Source organism: Podarcis cretensis (genome assembly GCF_951804945.1).
Source record: "Podarcis cretensis genome assembly, chromosome: Z".
NCBI lineage: Eukaryota > Metazoa > Chordata > Lepidosauria > Squamata > Lacertidae > Podarcis > Podarcis cretensis.
Genome location: NC_137184.1, coordinates 3,705,006 through 3,720,183, shown reverse-complemented (window position 1 = coordinate 3,720,183; position 15,178 = coordinate 3,705,006). Strand labels below are relative to the sequence as shown.

Below are 15,178 nucleotides of genomic sequence, written 5' to 3'. Positions count from 1 at the left end.
GCCTTGGGGGCTGCTGCCTGTTGGGGCTGGTAGAGCAGAAGGCAGGGGGACCAACAGTGGCTGCCGCCAGAGCCAACGACAAGCAGGGTCTGTGTAATTCATGTTTTGTGCCCACCCTCCCAGCAACGCTGAGGCTAAGGCGGGGGAAGCTGAAAGCCAGCACCACCCCAGTGTGGTTCTAAGTAGGAAGACTGGCAGGAAGCCACTGGCTCTAATGGATCAGCCACCAATGGATCTGAGCTAGTATGCCACAGCGCCAAACGACCCGCGGGTCTGGAAGGCAAGAGAGGTACAGTACAGACGAGGCTTGCCGAAGGTTGCCCTTCCTCTTGGGTCAGGGCTCTGCAATGCGCTTCCTCGGGAGCAGGGATTTCCGAGGGCAGATTCCCAATTGTAAGTTGCGTTTTGGATCGCAGCCCCTAGGAAGGGGCGCTAAAGCACCAGCTTTTCCCCCTTCCAATATTTCTTTCATTTTGTTCCCCCCACCCCAAAGGACCGAGGTGGAACATCTTTAGCTAGGGATGGCAAGAACCCTCTTTTCCTGAAACCCTAGCCGAGGGAACCTATCCATCATTCAGGGAGCCGGCGGCCCGGGCCTGAGCGGTGGAGAGGCGGTGCTTTTCCGCACAAGGCAACCGGCCTGGAATCGTTTCCCGCGCGCTGCGAAAGGGAAAAGCTGCGGTCGCGCGAACCATCGGGCGCTGGGAGGGGAAAGGGCGGAGTCGCTATCAGCTAAGGAAGGAAGCAGAGCACCAGCTGGCCGAGCGGTTGCGCGCAGCGTTGCGCTTTTGGAGAGCGTGCGGCCGCGTTGCGCGCAGACCTCGGCTGAGGCTGCGAAACGCCGGGCGAGGCCCGTTCCTCGGGACCCGCGAGCGAACAGCTAGGCTGGGAAGTCCCAGTCGCCGCCTCCGCCTCCCGCCGCGCCTTTTGGCACGTCAAAGTCTAGTTGCAGAGCGCGCCTTGGGAAGGATACCTCCTCGCCAAGCGGCCGCCCTCGGGGGCCATGCGCGCCTCTCCTCCCGGCCCTCTGCAGCGCTGTGGGAGTCGCGCACGTCTCCTCTTCCCAGACCGAGTCACCGAGATAGCAGCGGGGCCCCCAATTCCTCTTGCGCCTCCCCTCTCGTCGAGCTTCGTGAAGTCAGCGGTCTGAATTTGAGCCGGGGAAGCCGGAGCAGCAAAGGGGCTCTCAGCCCAAGTCTTGCTTTTACGTGTGGAAGGAAGACCACCCATCGCTTCCGCCCCCTCCTTGAGTTCAGGTACAGAGCAGGTATGATGAATGTGCTGTTGAGCATGTGCAGAACGTCCTCCTCCTCTTTGATCAACTGTGCCCCCGCAGTATCCGGCTAAGATTACATATTTGGGCATGTGGTTTGTCCAAAAATGGTCGTGTGTGTGTGTGATTGTGATGTATCGAACTATACCCTATTCAAAATAGTCCTAATGGATCTAAGCTAGACATGTCATTTAATTTCAGTGAGTCTACTCTGGAGTGTATAGGGACGCAGGTGGCGCTGTGGGTTAAAGCCTCAGCGCCTAGGGCTTGCCGATCGAAAGGTCGGCGGTTCGAATCCCTGCGGCAGGGTGCGCTCCCGCTGCTCGGTCCCAGCGCCTGCCAACCTAGCAGTTCGAAAGCACCTCCGGGTGCAAGTAGATAAATAGGGACCACTTACCAGCGGGAAGGTAAACGGCGTTTCCGTGTGCGGCTCTGGCTCGCCAGAGCAGCGATGTCACGCTGGCCACGTGACCCGGAAGTGTCTCCGGACAGCGCTGGCCCCTGGCCTCTTAAGTGAGATGGGCGCACAACCCCAGAGTCTGTCAAGACTGGCCCGTACGGGCAGGGGTACCTTTACCTTTACCTTACTCTGGAGTGTGACTTAGCAGTTGGAAGGGACCCACAGTATTTTAATTTTTTATTTTAATTGTTGTCAGTTATTCTCATTATTACTTATAAAATTTTACTTGTTTATTTAACTCAGTTTTTTAGTTGCCTAATAGAAATACAGTATTCTCAAGTCTAGCATGTATGGTAAGAAAAGCAGACCTGAAGCACTCAATAAAAACATGAAATCAAAAAGTCCAAGCCATCAGTCGCACAGCAGCAAGAATCTAGTTGTAAAGTCCACCACGACAAGGAAAAACTCCTTGTGACTGATCCAACAACACTACAGAAGCTGAAGCTGGCCAAATTGCTAAAACTTCACAGAGCCTGAAATAAAACGGTATCAGTGATGCTGAAAGAGAGGTGTTAAAAAGGCAGCTGTTGTGATCAAGTGACAGGAAGAGAACAAAATAGAAAGTAATACCATTTCCACTGTGAGAGCTTTTCCTTCTTGCATCCTAGGACAAGTGAACTGTTGTGAGAGCAAGCTAAAGTCAAGCAATGTAGCTGAGATCATAGGACCATAGTATCGTAAAACTATAGTGCTGGAAGGGGCTCTGAGGACCATCTAGTTCAACCCCCCTGGCAAATAGACATTCTGCAAAGCTAGATTTAAGGTGCCATTTGATGCCTAGCCTACATATCTAACAGTAAATAATTTGCAGGAATGTTAGCCAACAGATTAGCTTCAATTTTACCCACAGTTAAATAAAAAACTAAGGAGGAGGCAGCTGACAGTCTGTGCCATCTCTGGGGCTGGTTGCAATCAAAAAAGCTGGCTGAGCACAGGCTGAGGTGGTGAGGCAGAGCCCTGTGTGCCCTAACAGACCAGATTCCTGTGTGTAGGTGTGTGTGTGTATATATATATATATATATATATATATATATATATATACACACACACACACACATGCATACATATATGCACATATACTACTCCTCTCTAGAATCTTCTGCAAGCAAAGCCTGTGCTCCTCCTGGGGCTGGAAAGGGGTTAGTTTGACCTCCACTTTGGTAGTAAAACTAAATTACTGTCTCATGAAATGAGACATGTCTAAAAAGTGTGTCACCAACATGACAAGTTCTGAAAGTTCTGACTTAGTTTTAAATTGGGGCAAAGCAGAGAGACAAACTATATTGCTATTTTGGGGATGGGTGGCCACACTGCCTCCCTCCTTAGTCTCAGCAGGGAGGTGGATGGGGACAAAAGTAGAATTAGTTGACTCTGTCTGCACATATTACAGTGGTACCTCGGGATGCGAATGGGATCCATTCTGGAACCCCATTCGCATCCTGAACAGAACGTAAGACGCGACAGCACGTCTCCGCGGGTCGCATTTCACTGCTTCCACGCATGTGTGTGATGTCATTTTGACCGTCTGCGCATGTGCGAGCGGCAAAACCCGGAATTAACGCGCTCCGGGGGGCCACTAGGTGGCGCATCGGAAGATGGCTGACAATAACATCTCTCCGACCCACACGAGGTAATTTGGAGGCTATGATGGGGGTAATTAGCCTGCTTAACCCCCCCCCAGGATTATGGGGGGGACGGCCCTTGCCTGCTGTGCCCTATACCACCCCCGAATTTGTGGGGGTGGGGGCACTAGGCACAAAGCCCTCCTGTGGGATTTTCGGCACTCCTCAACGCCGTCCCCGATTCGCGCTGCTGGTTGCAATGATCTTTAAAAGAAATAATTTGGACATGATTAATTGCACATACATCAAGGAAAAAGGGGAGTAAATACTGCTGACAGAAGAGATCTCTGATAACAAGACAACAATAAAATACGAGAAGAACGTCAAGATACGGTAATGACTGAGGGGGGAGGGGGGGGGGAAACCTGCCTCTACCTTTTTATGTGATTTAACAAGAATCTCCCTCCCCTAATGAGTCAGAAATTAAGGACTTAAGCTGTGGATTTAAGGCTGTGTGGAGATAAACTTTCGATCCAAAGCAATGTTTGAAGATGAAGCTGGAAAGCTAAGAGTTTTGGAGTGACGCAGTCAGGAAAAAATGCCGTTCGCCATTTTGTGAGGCATTGTGGGAGCTCTTGGGTCTGGGAGGAGAAAGAGAGAAATAGAGTTGTTTACATATCGTGAATCAACTCCTCGGTGGGACTTAAGAGCGACAAATGCCAAAATTTACGATGGATAAAGTGATGTTATCTACGAAGGAGATATATGGAAATCATCTGGACTTAGTGGAGGAACGGGAAATCCACACAGGATTATTACACTTGCTATCGGCTTAAGGAGACTAACAGAAGAGATCGTAAAGGAAAAAGAGAAATTATACGAACAAGATATGATGTGGCAACACCAAGATAAGACTGGATAGAATTATGAACTTCGTTTGGACAGATTGGGACTGATTTGGACATTAACGCAGTAATAAGAAGATGATCTGAATTCCCCTTTGGATCTTGAAGTATGGGTTCCCCCAACAAAATTTAAAAATTTGGCTTTGTAATTCGGAATTTATATGATGTGATTTAATTTGATGTGATTGGCCAGTTAATAAAAATTATTAAAAAAAAAAAAAGAATTAACGCGCTCCATTACTTCCGGGTCGCCGCGGAGCACAACCCGAAAGTGCTCAACCTGAAGTGTATTTATCCCAAGGTATGACTGTATTTGGGCCCCTCCCACCCTACGAATCTCAGTGGCATTTCCCCTTCTCCTGAGTCTAGTTTCAGAGGTCCTCCTGGATATTTGTTCTCCCCCTTCCCACCTGGAAGGTCTTGCAGCATTTTCTACCTGCACAGGAGGGATGGGGTACTAGCCTGCCTGGCCAATGGTCAGGGATGATGAGGAATTGTGGTCCAACAAAATATGGAGGGCCATAAGCTCACGGGTTTGGTGAAACAGTCTTCCCACCACACCCACTGAACACACATACGGACACAAATAGTGCCATAAAGTGTACTGAACTTCACTTCCATTGCACTGACTATGACCAGCACAAAGGCTAATATCCAAGTATGAAAAATAGTCTGCATCACTCCTTCCACTTTTCCTCTCTCTTTTTCAAATGTCTTCATGTGGTGGAGATGTCCTAAGAAGCAGTCTCTTAAACAATCGGTTTTATTTTTTTCAGGGCATTGTCCTCAAGGCCCAAAGCAGATACATGGCTGATAAGACCTTAAAAGGATGCAGTTGTTTGTAAGTATGCAATTGGGGAGAAGGTGTGTACGGGATATCTGAGTCTGCACTCATACGCTCCTTTCACCATGGGAATATTCCTTCCAGTTAACATTCTTTACGTGCCTCCTTGCCTTCTGCTCATTTGACTGGCGTAGCACACCTTCCCAGGGGGTTGCTTGCTTTCAAAACGCTGCCTGTTGGGTTCCTTTCGCCCAGCAGATGCAGCCGCTTTAGTAACAGAGGAATCTGCCTTAAGTCAAGTCAGATTGTTTGTCTACAGGCTGGCAGGCAAGGGCTCTCTAGGATTTCAGACAAGAGTTGTTTCCCAGCACTTTCTGAGAGATGCCAGGGATTGGACTGGGGACCATCTGCTTGCAAAACATACACTCTGCTACTGAGCTGTTGTTCTTCATCTAAAGATAAAGTAAGATTCTAGTCCTTGTGGTTCTCAGCAAAGGGCTGAACTTGGGGAATCTGCATGCCAGGCTGATTCTTTGACACAAACTATGGCTGTTCCCCTGAAGATGGGAATTTTAGTCCAGCAACATTTGGCCTTGAGGAACATAGGAAGCTGCCTTAAACCAGTCCTTTGCTTGAGGATTGCCTGAGGCATACTGGGAAATGCCAGCAATTGAACCTGAGGACTTCTGCATGCAAATCTGATCCTCTATTGCTGAGCTACAGCACCTGCCCCATCCATGATGGTTTCTTTTAGATCCAAGTGTAACCTTAAGATCAACCTCCTTGCTCCCCAAAACCTGTTGTGGGCACATACCTAATTCTGTTCCATGTGTGGCCACTTGGCTGCTCATCTGCATGGGGTGGGTAGGAATTTAACCTGCAACCAGTTAAACCAAAGCTCTGTTTCTTTTAAGCTTCTTTGCAGTTAGATCTCATGCCATGCAGGCCTAAGCCAATTACGGCATCTAAAACAAGCCTCTTAAGAGCACAGTGATCGCCATCCACTTAGCTCATGGAACGAAGGGCAGGTGGGACTATCGGCAGACCTGTGAAGTCTGAGTGGGACAGAGGTTTGGTGCAGAGCAGCCGATGTAAGGCCGAGTTGAATGCCCTGTTCAGGTACAGCCCTAAACCATGGGTGGCTAACCTGTGGCCCTTTGGAAGGTGGTGTTAGACCCTAGCTCCCAGGTTCATTGACCGTTGGGCCATGCTGGGGCTAATGGGAATTGGAGTCCAGAGACGATTACTGTGCTGTAGCATGGTGTGTGCAAATCTTAGCCTGTGGCGCTTGCCCCTTGTTCTTTAGTGTGACTGCAAGTAAAACATTTGGAAATATTTGGCTGTAAGTTGCCCTGGGCAAGATAAAGAGGCTGACTAACTAATTAATTAAAATAATATCTCATAGATACATAGAATTGCAGAGCTGGGTGGAACCACGAAGGTCATCTACTCCAACCCTCTGCAATGCAGGACTCTTTTGCCCAAGGTGCAACTCGAACCCGTGACCCTGAGATTAAGAGTCTCAGGCTCTACCCAGTGAGCTAGTCAACTGCTTTTATACTGAGCCCATCTCGGCATTAAGTCAAAACTCAGAATGTTGCTTAGTGGTTCTTAAGCCACAGTTTGATCCTGGCTTGTTTGAACTAACCATAGTTTAAGCCAGGTGTGGGGAATCATAGGCCCAGGGGCATGATAGGGCCTTCCAAAACTCTCTACCTGGCCTCCTGGATTCTCCCCAAGCCACACACCTCACTGCCCCAGCTTCATGCCTTCCTTTTGCTTTTGCTTGCATACAGTGTGTCCACAAACACTGCCTCTTATACTTGTCCGCATGGACAGTAGAGGGGAATGTGGAGAATCTCACCTACCATACAAAAGTAAATGTTTGCATTCATTGCTCTGCTCGCTTTTTGCCTTTGCATGCTTGCCTCTGAAAGATTCCCTAGGGGAAAAAATAAAAATCCTCCATATCTCTGGAAATGGAGAACCATGGTTTTTTTCTGGGAAACTACGACTTCCACAGTGGCAGACTTGGGGCTTTCAAATTTCAGAAGTGCCCTGTGTGACAGTAAAATTCGGACACCCCCCCCCCCCGCCCTTGTGCTCCATTTTACAACATTGTTGCAGCAGTACCCTAAAACCACGTTTGACTTCCATCATCCCTGTCAATTGACTGTGCTTGCTAGGGCTTATGAGAGTTGTAGTCCGGCAACACCTGGAGGGCCACAGGTTTCCCATCATTGGTTTAAAACGAAGAGTTCCCCCCATCCCTCCGAGTCTGGACACAACCGGGAACTCTGGTTAGCCCACTTGGGCAAAAGACCCCTGCGTTGCAGGCGTTGCACTAGGTGCCCCTCGTGATCCCTTCCAACTCTCCAGTTCTATGATTCTCTGATTCTAAAAGTGGAAGTGAAATTCTCCAGTCCCCTTGCAAGCTTGCCAGTAACCTGAGAGGCAGATATGTGGGGCAACTCTGGTATATTTGTTTCCTCACTTGATCTGCCCTTGGAATGCTCTTCTTCCTGGCCAGTTGCCAGACCTAAAATTTGCTCGTCTTCTGAAAATGGTGTGAGGTGGACTTTGTTCAAATTGACTTCTTCAGGGTTGCCTGCAGCAAAGTTGTTTGCCATCGAGCTGTTTGCTGTCATTTCCACAAGATGCACTTAGGCAAGTATATTTAAGCATCCTGTAGAACAATTAATAGAACTATTAATGTGGCACTGCTTTCCCAGGGTCCTTAGAGTGCCAAGGTCTCTACAGAGCAGGACCCCAGCTGTGCAGCAGAGTGCGACCTTTGCATGTGCAGAGTCCCAGGCTCAGTCCCTGTTAGCAGGTTCAGTTGAAAGACCGCTCTCTGCCTAATGCAATGATGGGGAACCTTTCACCTGGGGGCTAAATGCCCCCCCCTGGCCCTTGGGAATGTCCCTGGGCTGCACTCCTCCTCAGCCAGGCCACATCTCTCACCAGCCCCATTTGTACTGCGCTTGAGTGTTTATGTCCTTCAACTCTGGCAGCTTCTCCAGCTTTCGTGGAAGGAGACTAGAAAGGGGAGTGTGTAGAAACTAGCCAATGGTCCAAACATAAAATTTAACATTTGCCCACAGTGGCTGGGGCAACCCAGTCAGATGGACAGGGTACAAATAATGAAATTATTATTATTATTATTATTATTATTATTATTATTATTATTGCTGCATCCGCTTTTACCTCTGGGCTCACCTGCTACTGGCATGTGGCCCTTGGAAAGTTGCCCAGAAGAGAATGCGGCCCTCGGACTATGATGTGCATCTGCCTTTCTGCCTGCCAAGAGGAAGCTCAGACTCTCCTCTCTTTTTCTTCAGTCTCGGCTGTTTTTAACTCTGGTCATCCTGTGCGCCTGCTCCATCCTGTACATCTTGATTTGCCCTTACTTCTGTGTGTCGTTGTGTTGGCTTGGCTGCCATCACCCGGAAGAGCAAGAAGGAGTCTTGCCAGCTGGTCCTGGAGCTGCCCAGTTTGAGGGTTACATCAGCGTCCCTGATGGGAAGGTGAGTCAAGCCTCCCAGTTATGAAAGCGACCATTGTCAAACCGTGGCATTGGTCAGTTGAGAGGCACCAATTCAGGTTGCATTTTGGGGTGTCATTTTAATCCTCCATGAAGAAGAGAGAAAAGAAACCCTCCCCATAAGCAAAGAGCGGAGGAAGGGGTCTATCTCCTCCCTGATGTGCTTGTTTTCTACTTGCAGGGTGTTTTTTTTTTTAAAAAAAGCAAAACATATGGGGTGGGGAGCATTCAGAAACGTGACATTCTCCTCCCCACACACCTGGAGTAGTGCAGACTGTTCTGCCTCCTCGTTGTGCTCTGTGTGGAGACCCAGACAAGTATGTTCAGGGTTTAGAAAGGGATGCAGAAAACTTCTGAAAATGTCATTTGGATCTGCATTATGAAGCACTCCTGTTCAGGGTTCCAGCCAGCCATACCCTTCTTTCAGACACTCCATTCCTACTTGCTCCACAGCCAGCAGTCAGTCCTTTTCGGGGCCCAGACCTGTTTGGTAGGTTTCACGCCACCTTGCGTCTTTTTGTGACAGTTCTTTGTAGTTATGGTTCTCTCCACCCCCAAAAGTTTGCTGATACTTCCTCTTTGGGCCTGGATGGTGCTGTTTTAGCTGCATAAGCAATGACATTTAATTCTGAACATGAGAAATAGAGGAAATAATACAAACACCTAGGCCAGGTGGAAAGGACCTTGCAGGGAGCGGCCTTCATGCCCCACAGCCGGGTGATGTTCCTCCAGCCTCATGAGGAGCCTCTTCAGTGGGGCTGGTGAGTGTGGGCCTCACCCCCTAGGCCAGGTGGAAGGGGCCTTGCAGGGCGCGGCCTTCACGCCCCACAGCCGGGCCATGTTCCTCCGGCCTCATGAGGAGCCTCTTCAGTGGGGCTGGTGAGTGTGGGCTGTGAGTGTGAAGGCTGCTCTCTGCAAGGCCCCTTCCACCTGGCCTAGGGGGTGAGGCCCACACTCACCAGCCCCACTGAAGAGGCTCCTCATGAGGCTGGAGGAACATCGGCCGGCTATTGTTTTATTGATTTAATATGCTGTAAACCGCTTTGAGATTTTTATTAAAAATATAAAGCGGTATAGAAATTTAAAAACAAAACAAAACAATCCCTTGCTTGCCCGAAGGGTTTTCGTAGTTCTCACTGGGATGTCAGTATAAACCCTGGATGAATAAAAACCAAAGGGCATGGATAGGCTGAGACGTGAGAGATGGGTCCTGAAATATATCTCTCTCAGATGTCAAATGCCAGAGTAAAGATGTATTAATTTAATTTTCACCAAAAGGAAAATCATGCTTTAATAGCATACAAAATTGCTCTGTTTACTCCTCCTCACAGTTCACCTCTCCTGTGGGCTGTTAGTTGCCTAATTGGCAGGACCACTTCAAACTCCTTTTTCTCCTTCCTTTTCTTTTAAGCTGGCCTCATAATACGCCACCAGTCACTTGGAAATTACCTAGTGAACATGATGACACCACATTACCAGACAGCCAATTAGATCTGGCTGTGTGTCAGTGTCACGAAGCCAGATCAGATTGAGAGCCGGAAGTGTTACTCTCACTCTGAATGGAGGAATCCCCTCCCTTTTCTTGGTCCAGTTTTCAGATGCATGTTGAATTTCCAAAAGAGGCAAAACCCAATTTTGTTTAAAAGGTCTGTCTTCTCCTTTGGCTTGGTTCCTAGATTTAATGGTGGAAAGGAAGCAGTGCAGCAAGGGTAGCCTTAGCCACTGCCTCTGGTCTTCTCTAAGCTCCCTCCAGGCTCAATTTTCTTCTACCTTTAGCCATTGGCCCGAGTGCCATGTCGCCAGTGTGCTGTGGTATCGAGTTCTGGACAGATGCTGGGTTCGCGTTCTGGGAAGGAGATTGACGAGAAGGAGTGTGTCCTGCGCATGAACCAGGCCCCCACCCAGGGCTACGAGGAGGATGTGGGTGGCAGGAGCACTATCCGGGTCGTTTCTCATACCAGCATCCCCTTGCTCTTGCGGAACCAGAGCTATTTCTTCAAGCAGTCCCGGGACACAATCTATGTTATCTGGGGCCCCACCAGGCTGATGAGCCGGGAGAAGGTGGGCTTGGTCTACCGCACCCTCCTAAAAGTGAAGGAGATGTACCCGAGCCTGCACCTCTACACGCTGACTGACCAGATGATGGTGCACTGTGACGAGCTCTTCCTGCTGGAGACAGGGAAGAACAGGTGAGAGGTGGCTAGAGTGGGTTATCACCAGGCAGGGACCATAATGGTGAAGCACATCTCCCAAGGATATAAGAAGAGCCCATTGGATCCAGCCAAGGGGGCCTGTCCAGCTGTCATGGACTGGTTGGACTCAGAGGAATGGTGGGAGGAACTAGCTGGGGAACCACCACGGGAAGAAGGCTCAGATTCTTTGCCCAGGGACTGGTGGTGGGAAGGCAGTAAGTGGTCAGAGAAAGACTGGAGGAGGTGTCAGAAGCAGAAGAGGGTAACAGGGTTTAGTGAGAAGGGAGTGTGTGCAGCAGAGAGCAGTGCAGAATCAGAGGCAGAAGCTGAAGCAGGAGAGGAGAGAGGCCAAGAGGCAGAGATGAGTGTGGCTGGTGAAGAGGCACAAGTGTCTCCCCCTCCAGTTGCGACAAGCCCTCCTCCACCCTGGTCTCCGAGAACCAGGAGAGGCATGAAGAGGGCAGAGGAGAAGCGGGCTTCTCACAGGTGCAGCCTCAAATTGCTTAGGAAAATCCGTGGAGAGGAGGGGGCTTAGGCAGCTGTGGGGAGGCAGGGACCTTCAGTGCTTCATGGGGGCAAGACCTGCTGGATATGAGTAGCTGTGCTCATTAGGCCTGACAGATGAGTAACTCCAATGTGCTCGGTGTAGTTTACTGCTGGCTAGCTACAGTCACTAGCCCAGCACCCTGTCTCACTGGTCAACCCAATGTCCCAATGGGAAGGCCACAAGCAGGACATAAACACAACACCAACCCTCCCTGCTTGTAATTCCAGCAATTGGTGTTCAGGGGCACACTGCCTCTGACAGTGGGGACAGAGCTTAGCCATTGTGGCTAGTAGCTGTTGGTGGCCATGTCCTCCATGAATTGGTCTAATCTGCCCTGCATGCAGGAAGTCCTAGGTTTCCATGCAGCAAGCCGAGGTTTGAGCTTTGGTGGCCTAGGAGTCATCCTCCAGCCCTTTATGATTCCATGCACGACAAATGCTAGCCAAAATGATATACAAAACGTGCTGCATTTTGGGTGGGGGGAATGCTTTGCAAAAAAATGTGTATTTCAGGCGGAATTGCACACAGAAATATGCACTTTTGGAGAAATCAACACTGAAAGCCCTATGAATTTTCATGGTGACTTTTTTAAAAAGTCGGAAAAGTGAGAAACAGAGAGAAGCTGCAATTGACAGATTTGCCTGTCTCTATGTTAGTGTTTGCCTTGTCTCCCCCAAATCCACAGGATGAAATCTGGCTCCTTCCTGAGCACAGGCTGGTTCACAATGGTTTTGGCGATGGAGTTGTGTGAGCAGATCTTTGTCTTTGGCATGGTCAGCGAGAACTATTGCAGGTATGGCACAGGGAGGTGGGGTATGAAAGGATGTGTAAGCAGAGATACACACACATTATTTAAGAGTAATAATAAACATAATAATTGTCCCAGCCCATCTGACTGGGTTGCCGCAGCCATTCTGGGCAGCTTCCAGCATATACAAAAACAACAAAACATTAAGCATTAAAAATTTCCCTATACAGAGCTTTCAGGTGTCTTCTAGCTCCTTGGCATCTGATGGTGGGTGCATTCCACAGGGTGGGCACCACCACGAGAAGCCCCTCTGCCTAGTTCCCTGTAACTTCACTTCTTGTAGTGAGGGAACCACCAGAAGGCCTTTGGAGGTGGACCTCAATGTCTGACCTAGAGACACTCCTTCAGGTATACAGGGCAGAGGCCATTTAGGGCTTTAAAGGTCAGCACCAGCACTTTGCATTGCGCCCAGAAATTTAGTGGGAGCCAGTGAAGATCGTTTAGGATCCTTGTTTCATGGTCCTGGACACTGTTCCCAGTCACCAGTCTAGCTGCCGCATTCTGGATTACAGTAGTTTCTGATTCACCTTCAAAGGTAGTGCATTTCAGTCGTCCATGCGGGAGATAACCAGAGCATGCACCACTCTGGCAAGACAGTCTGCAAGCAGGAGGTGGTAGACAGCTGCCCTGGACATAGAATTTACTTTTTGTCTCCATGGGGAGTCCATATTGATTCCCAGGCTGCACACCTGGTCCTTTAGGAGCAGTCACCCTATTCAGGACCAGCAAATCCCCCACACCTGCCATCCCCCCCATCCCCCAGAAACAATATTCAGTCTCAATCTTTTGACTGCCATCCACCCCACAACAGCATACAGACACCCACACAGGACGTTCACCCCTGCACTGGTTCCAATTTAAATAAGAGGTAGAGCTGAGTATCATCTGCATATTGGTGAACCCCTGATGATCTCTCCTGGCAGTTTCATATAGATGTTAAAATGCATGGGGGAGAAGATGGAACCCTGAGGCATCACAGAAGTGAGCGCCAAAGGGCTGAACACTCATCCCCAAACCACTTTCTGGACACTTCCTGCATGACGGTGCCCTCAGCTCCCAGCCTGCCTAGATGATCCAGAAGGATACCATAGTTAGTGGTATCAAAAGTCGCTGAGAGATCCAGCAGGACCAGGAAACAGCTTTCACCTCTATCCCAAGCCTACCGGCAGTGTTAGAAACTGGAATAGGAATTCTAGGAGCCAAGTGGTTCCTGGAACCTAAGTTGCAGGTGCCAAAACAAAATGTCTAGGTGCCAATTTTTTTTCTGCCCCTCTAGCAATAAAGTCAGGCAGCCCGACAGCAATAAAATAAAATAAATGCTGCCATCTGAATCAGGTGGTTTGTGGGGTAGCGCAGCAGCAAAAGACGCATCTTTTTGTACCGCACTACCCTGCAAAACATCTGATTTGCCCGACAGCACAGCAGCAAAAAAAAGACGCATCCTGTTCTCACAGTTGCTTTTGGGAAGCCCCACAAGCAAGAACTGAGTGCAACGGCAGTTCTCCCTTCTTGCAGTTCCCAGCAAACACGTATTCAGAGGCATATTGCCTCTTACAGTTGAGGTAAAACACAGTCCTCTTGGCTGGTGGCTGTCAACTCAGCATTGTTGACACTGACTGGCAGTGAGTTGTTCAGACGGGGGACATTCCCACCCCTATCTGGAGATGCTAGGGCTTGAACCCGGGGCTTTTGGGGGATTGGATGACAGTAAGAGCTGTTCAGAAGGGGAATGGACTCCCTTTGGAGCAGTGGTGTAGCATAGGACGCCAGCACCCAGGACAGGGCAAGTGTTGAGCTCCTCTGGTGGATTAAGCAGCTGAGGTGGGGGCACACACCAGGGGTGTGCATGCAGAGAGGATGAACGGAGCCCACCTCCAATAGGCTCCTCACCCACTGTCTCCATCCACCTGCCCACTAGACCAGCCCACCTTCTGCTGCGCCTCAGTTTCCAGGGCTCTATGCCTGTCATGGGGTGCCTGATTGCACCTCCTCAAAAATGTGCGCCTGGGGCCACAACCCCTCTGCCCACCCCCCCATCCCCAACACGCTATGTCTCTGCTCCTTGAAGGTTTTTTAGCATTGGTTGAATGGCCATCTGCCATGTATGAGATTCCTGCATTGCAGGGGAAGGGACATCTGAATTGCTTGCAGAATCACAGAATTGCAGAGTTAGAAGGTACCCAAAGAATCATAGATTCATGGAATTGTAGAGTTGCCAGTCACAGGGTCCAAGATGCTTGGTATGGGGGAAGGCGCTCTTTTAAGTACTTGAGTCCCAAGCTTTGACTTTAGACCAGTAGCTCTCTGGCAACCAGCTTTCAGGACCAGGGGCAACCCAGCAGCTGCCACATTCTGCAATAGCTGCAGCCTTTTCCTTCAAGCGCAGCCCCACTTACAGTGCATTGCAGTAATGCAGATGGGAGGATACATGGGTATACAGTAGGAGGAGCCACATGGTAACCCAGCTCTTAACCTGTCAGACGGTGTGGTCCAGGCCTTCTTTAAGCATGCAGCAACCTGGTTTTCATTTTCTGTGTTTTTGTCGTCCTTTGATTGGCAGAGACAGAATCCAGCCCACTGTGCCTTACCACTACTTTGAAAAGGGCAAACTAGATGAATGCAAGATGTACCTGGCCCATGAAAGAGCCCCCCATGGTGGGCATCGTTTCATCACAGAGAAGGCCGTCTTTTCTCGCTGGGCAAAGAAAAGGAACATTGTCTTCACTCACCCTTCGTGGCCAGATGGGTAGATGAGGCCAGCAGCAGGCCACCCACGGTGCTATTGTTGTTTTGGAATTTTCTGTGAGTTCAATCTTCAAACATTTGTGACGGAAGCCATATTTGTCACTGTTTGGTTCTGCAGAAAGTGCTGGCTCCTGCATGCGTGGTTTTCAAAGGGCAATGAGGCATCAGGATGCAGAGCAGCCAGTACAGGGCCTCTTCCATTTCCCTTGGCCATGTATTTCTAAACTTCCAGTCAAGAGGCAAGGAGTTGTTCTCCTCTTCCTGAACACTGAGTGGAAAGTCCTCGTTGGTAGGTGGGAAACACTTTGGAATTACTATTTTTTTTAAGTGGAGGGATGGAAACATTTCAAATATTGTA

At 49.4% G+C, this 15,178-nt stretch overlaps 1 protein-coding gene across 2 annotated transcripts; it reads left to right on the top strand.

Annotated features, from left to right (window-relative positions):
* The first annotated feature begins 311 nt into the window (after window positions 1–311).
* Window positions 312–15,178, top strand: ST6GALNAC4 (ST6 N-acetylgalactosaminide alpha-2,6-sialyltransferase 4). Of its 2 annotated transcripts, none has more exons than XM_079962303.1 (6): window positions 312–1,256; window positions 4,977–5,041; window positions 8,326–8,511; window positions 10,305–10,717; window positions 11,953–12,060; window positions 14,636–15,178. In XM_079962303.1, the coding sequence occupies exons 2-6, from the start codon at window positions 5,030–5,032 to the stop codon at window positions 14,823–14,825; spliced, it is 909 nt and encodes a 302-aa protein (XP_079818429.1). In that variant the 5' UTR covers window positions 312–1,256; window positions 4,977–5,029; the 3' UTR covers window positions 14,826–15,178. The 2 variants fall into 2 exon arrangements, with proteins under 2 accessions (XP_079818429.1, XP_079818428.1); XM_079962302.1 differs by having other exon boundaries at window positions 312–1,267.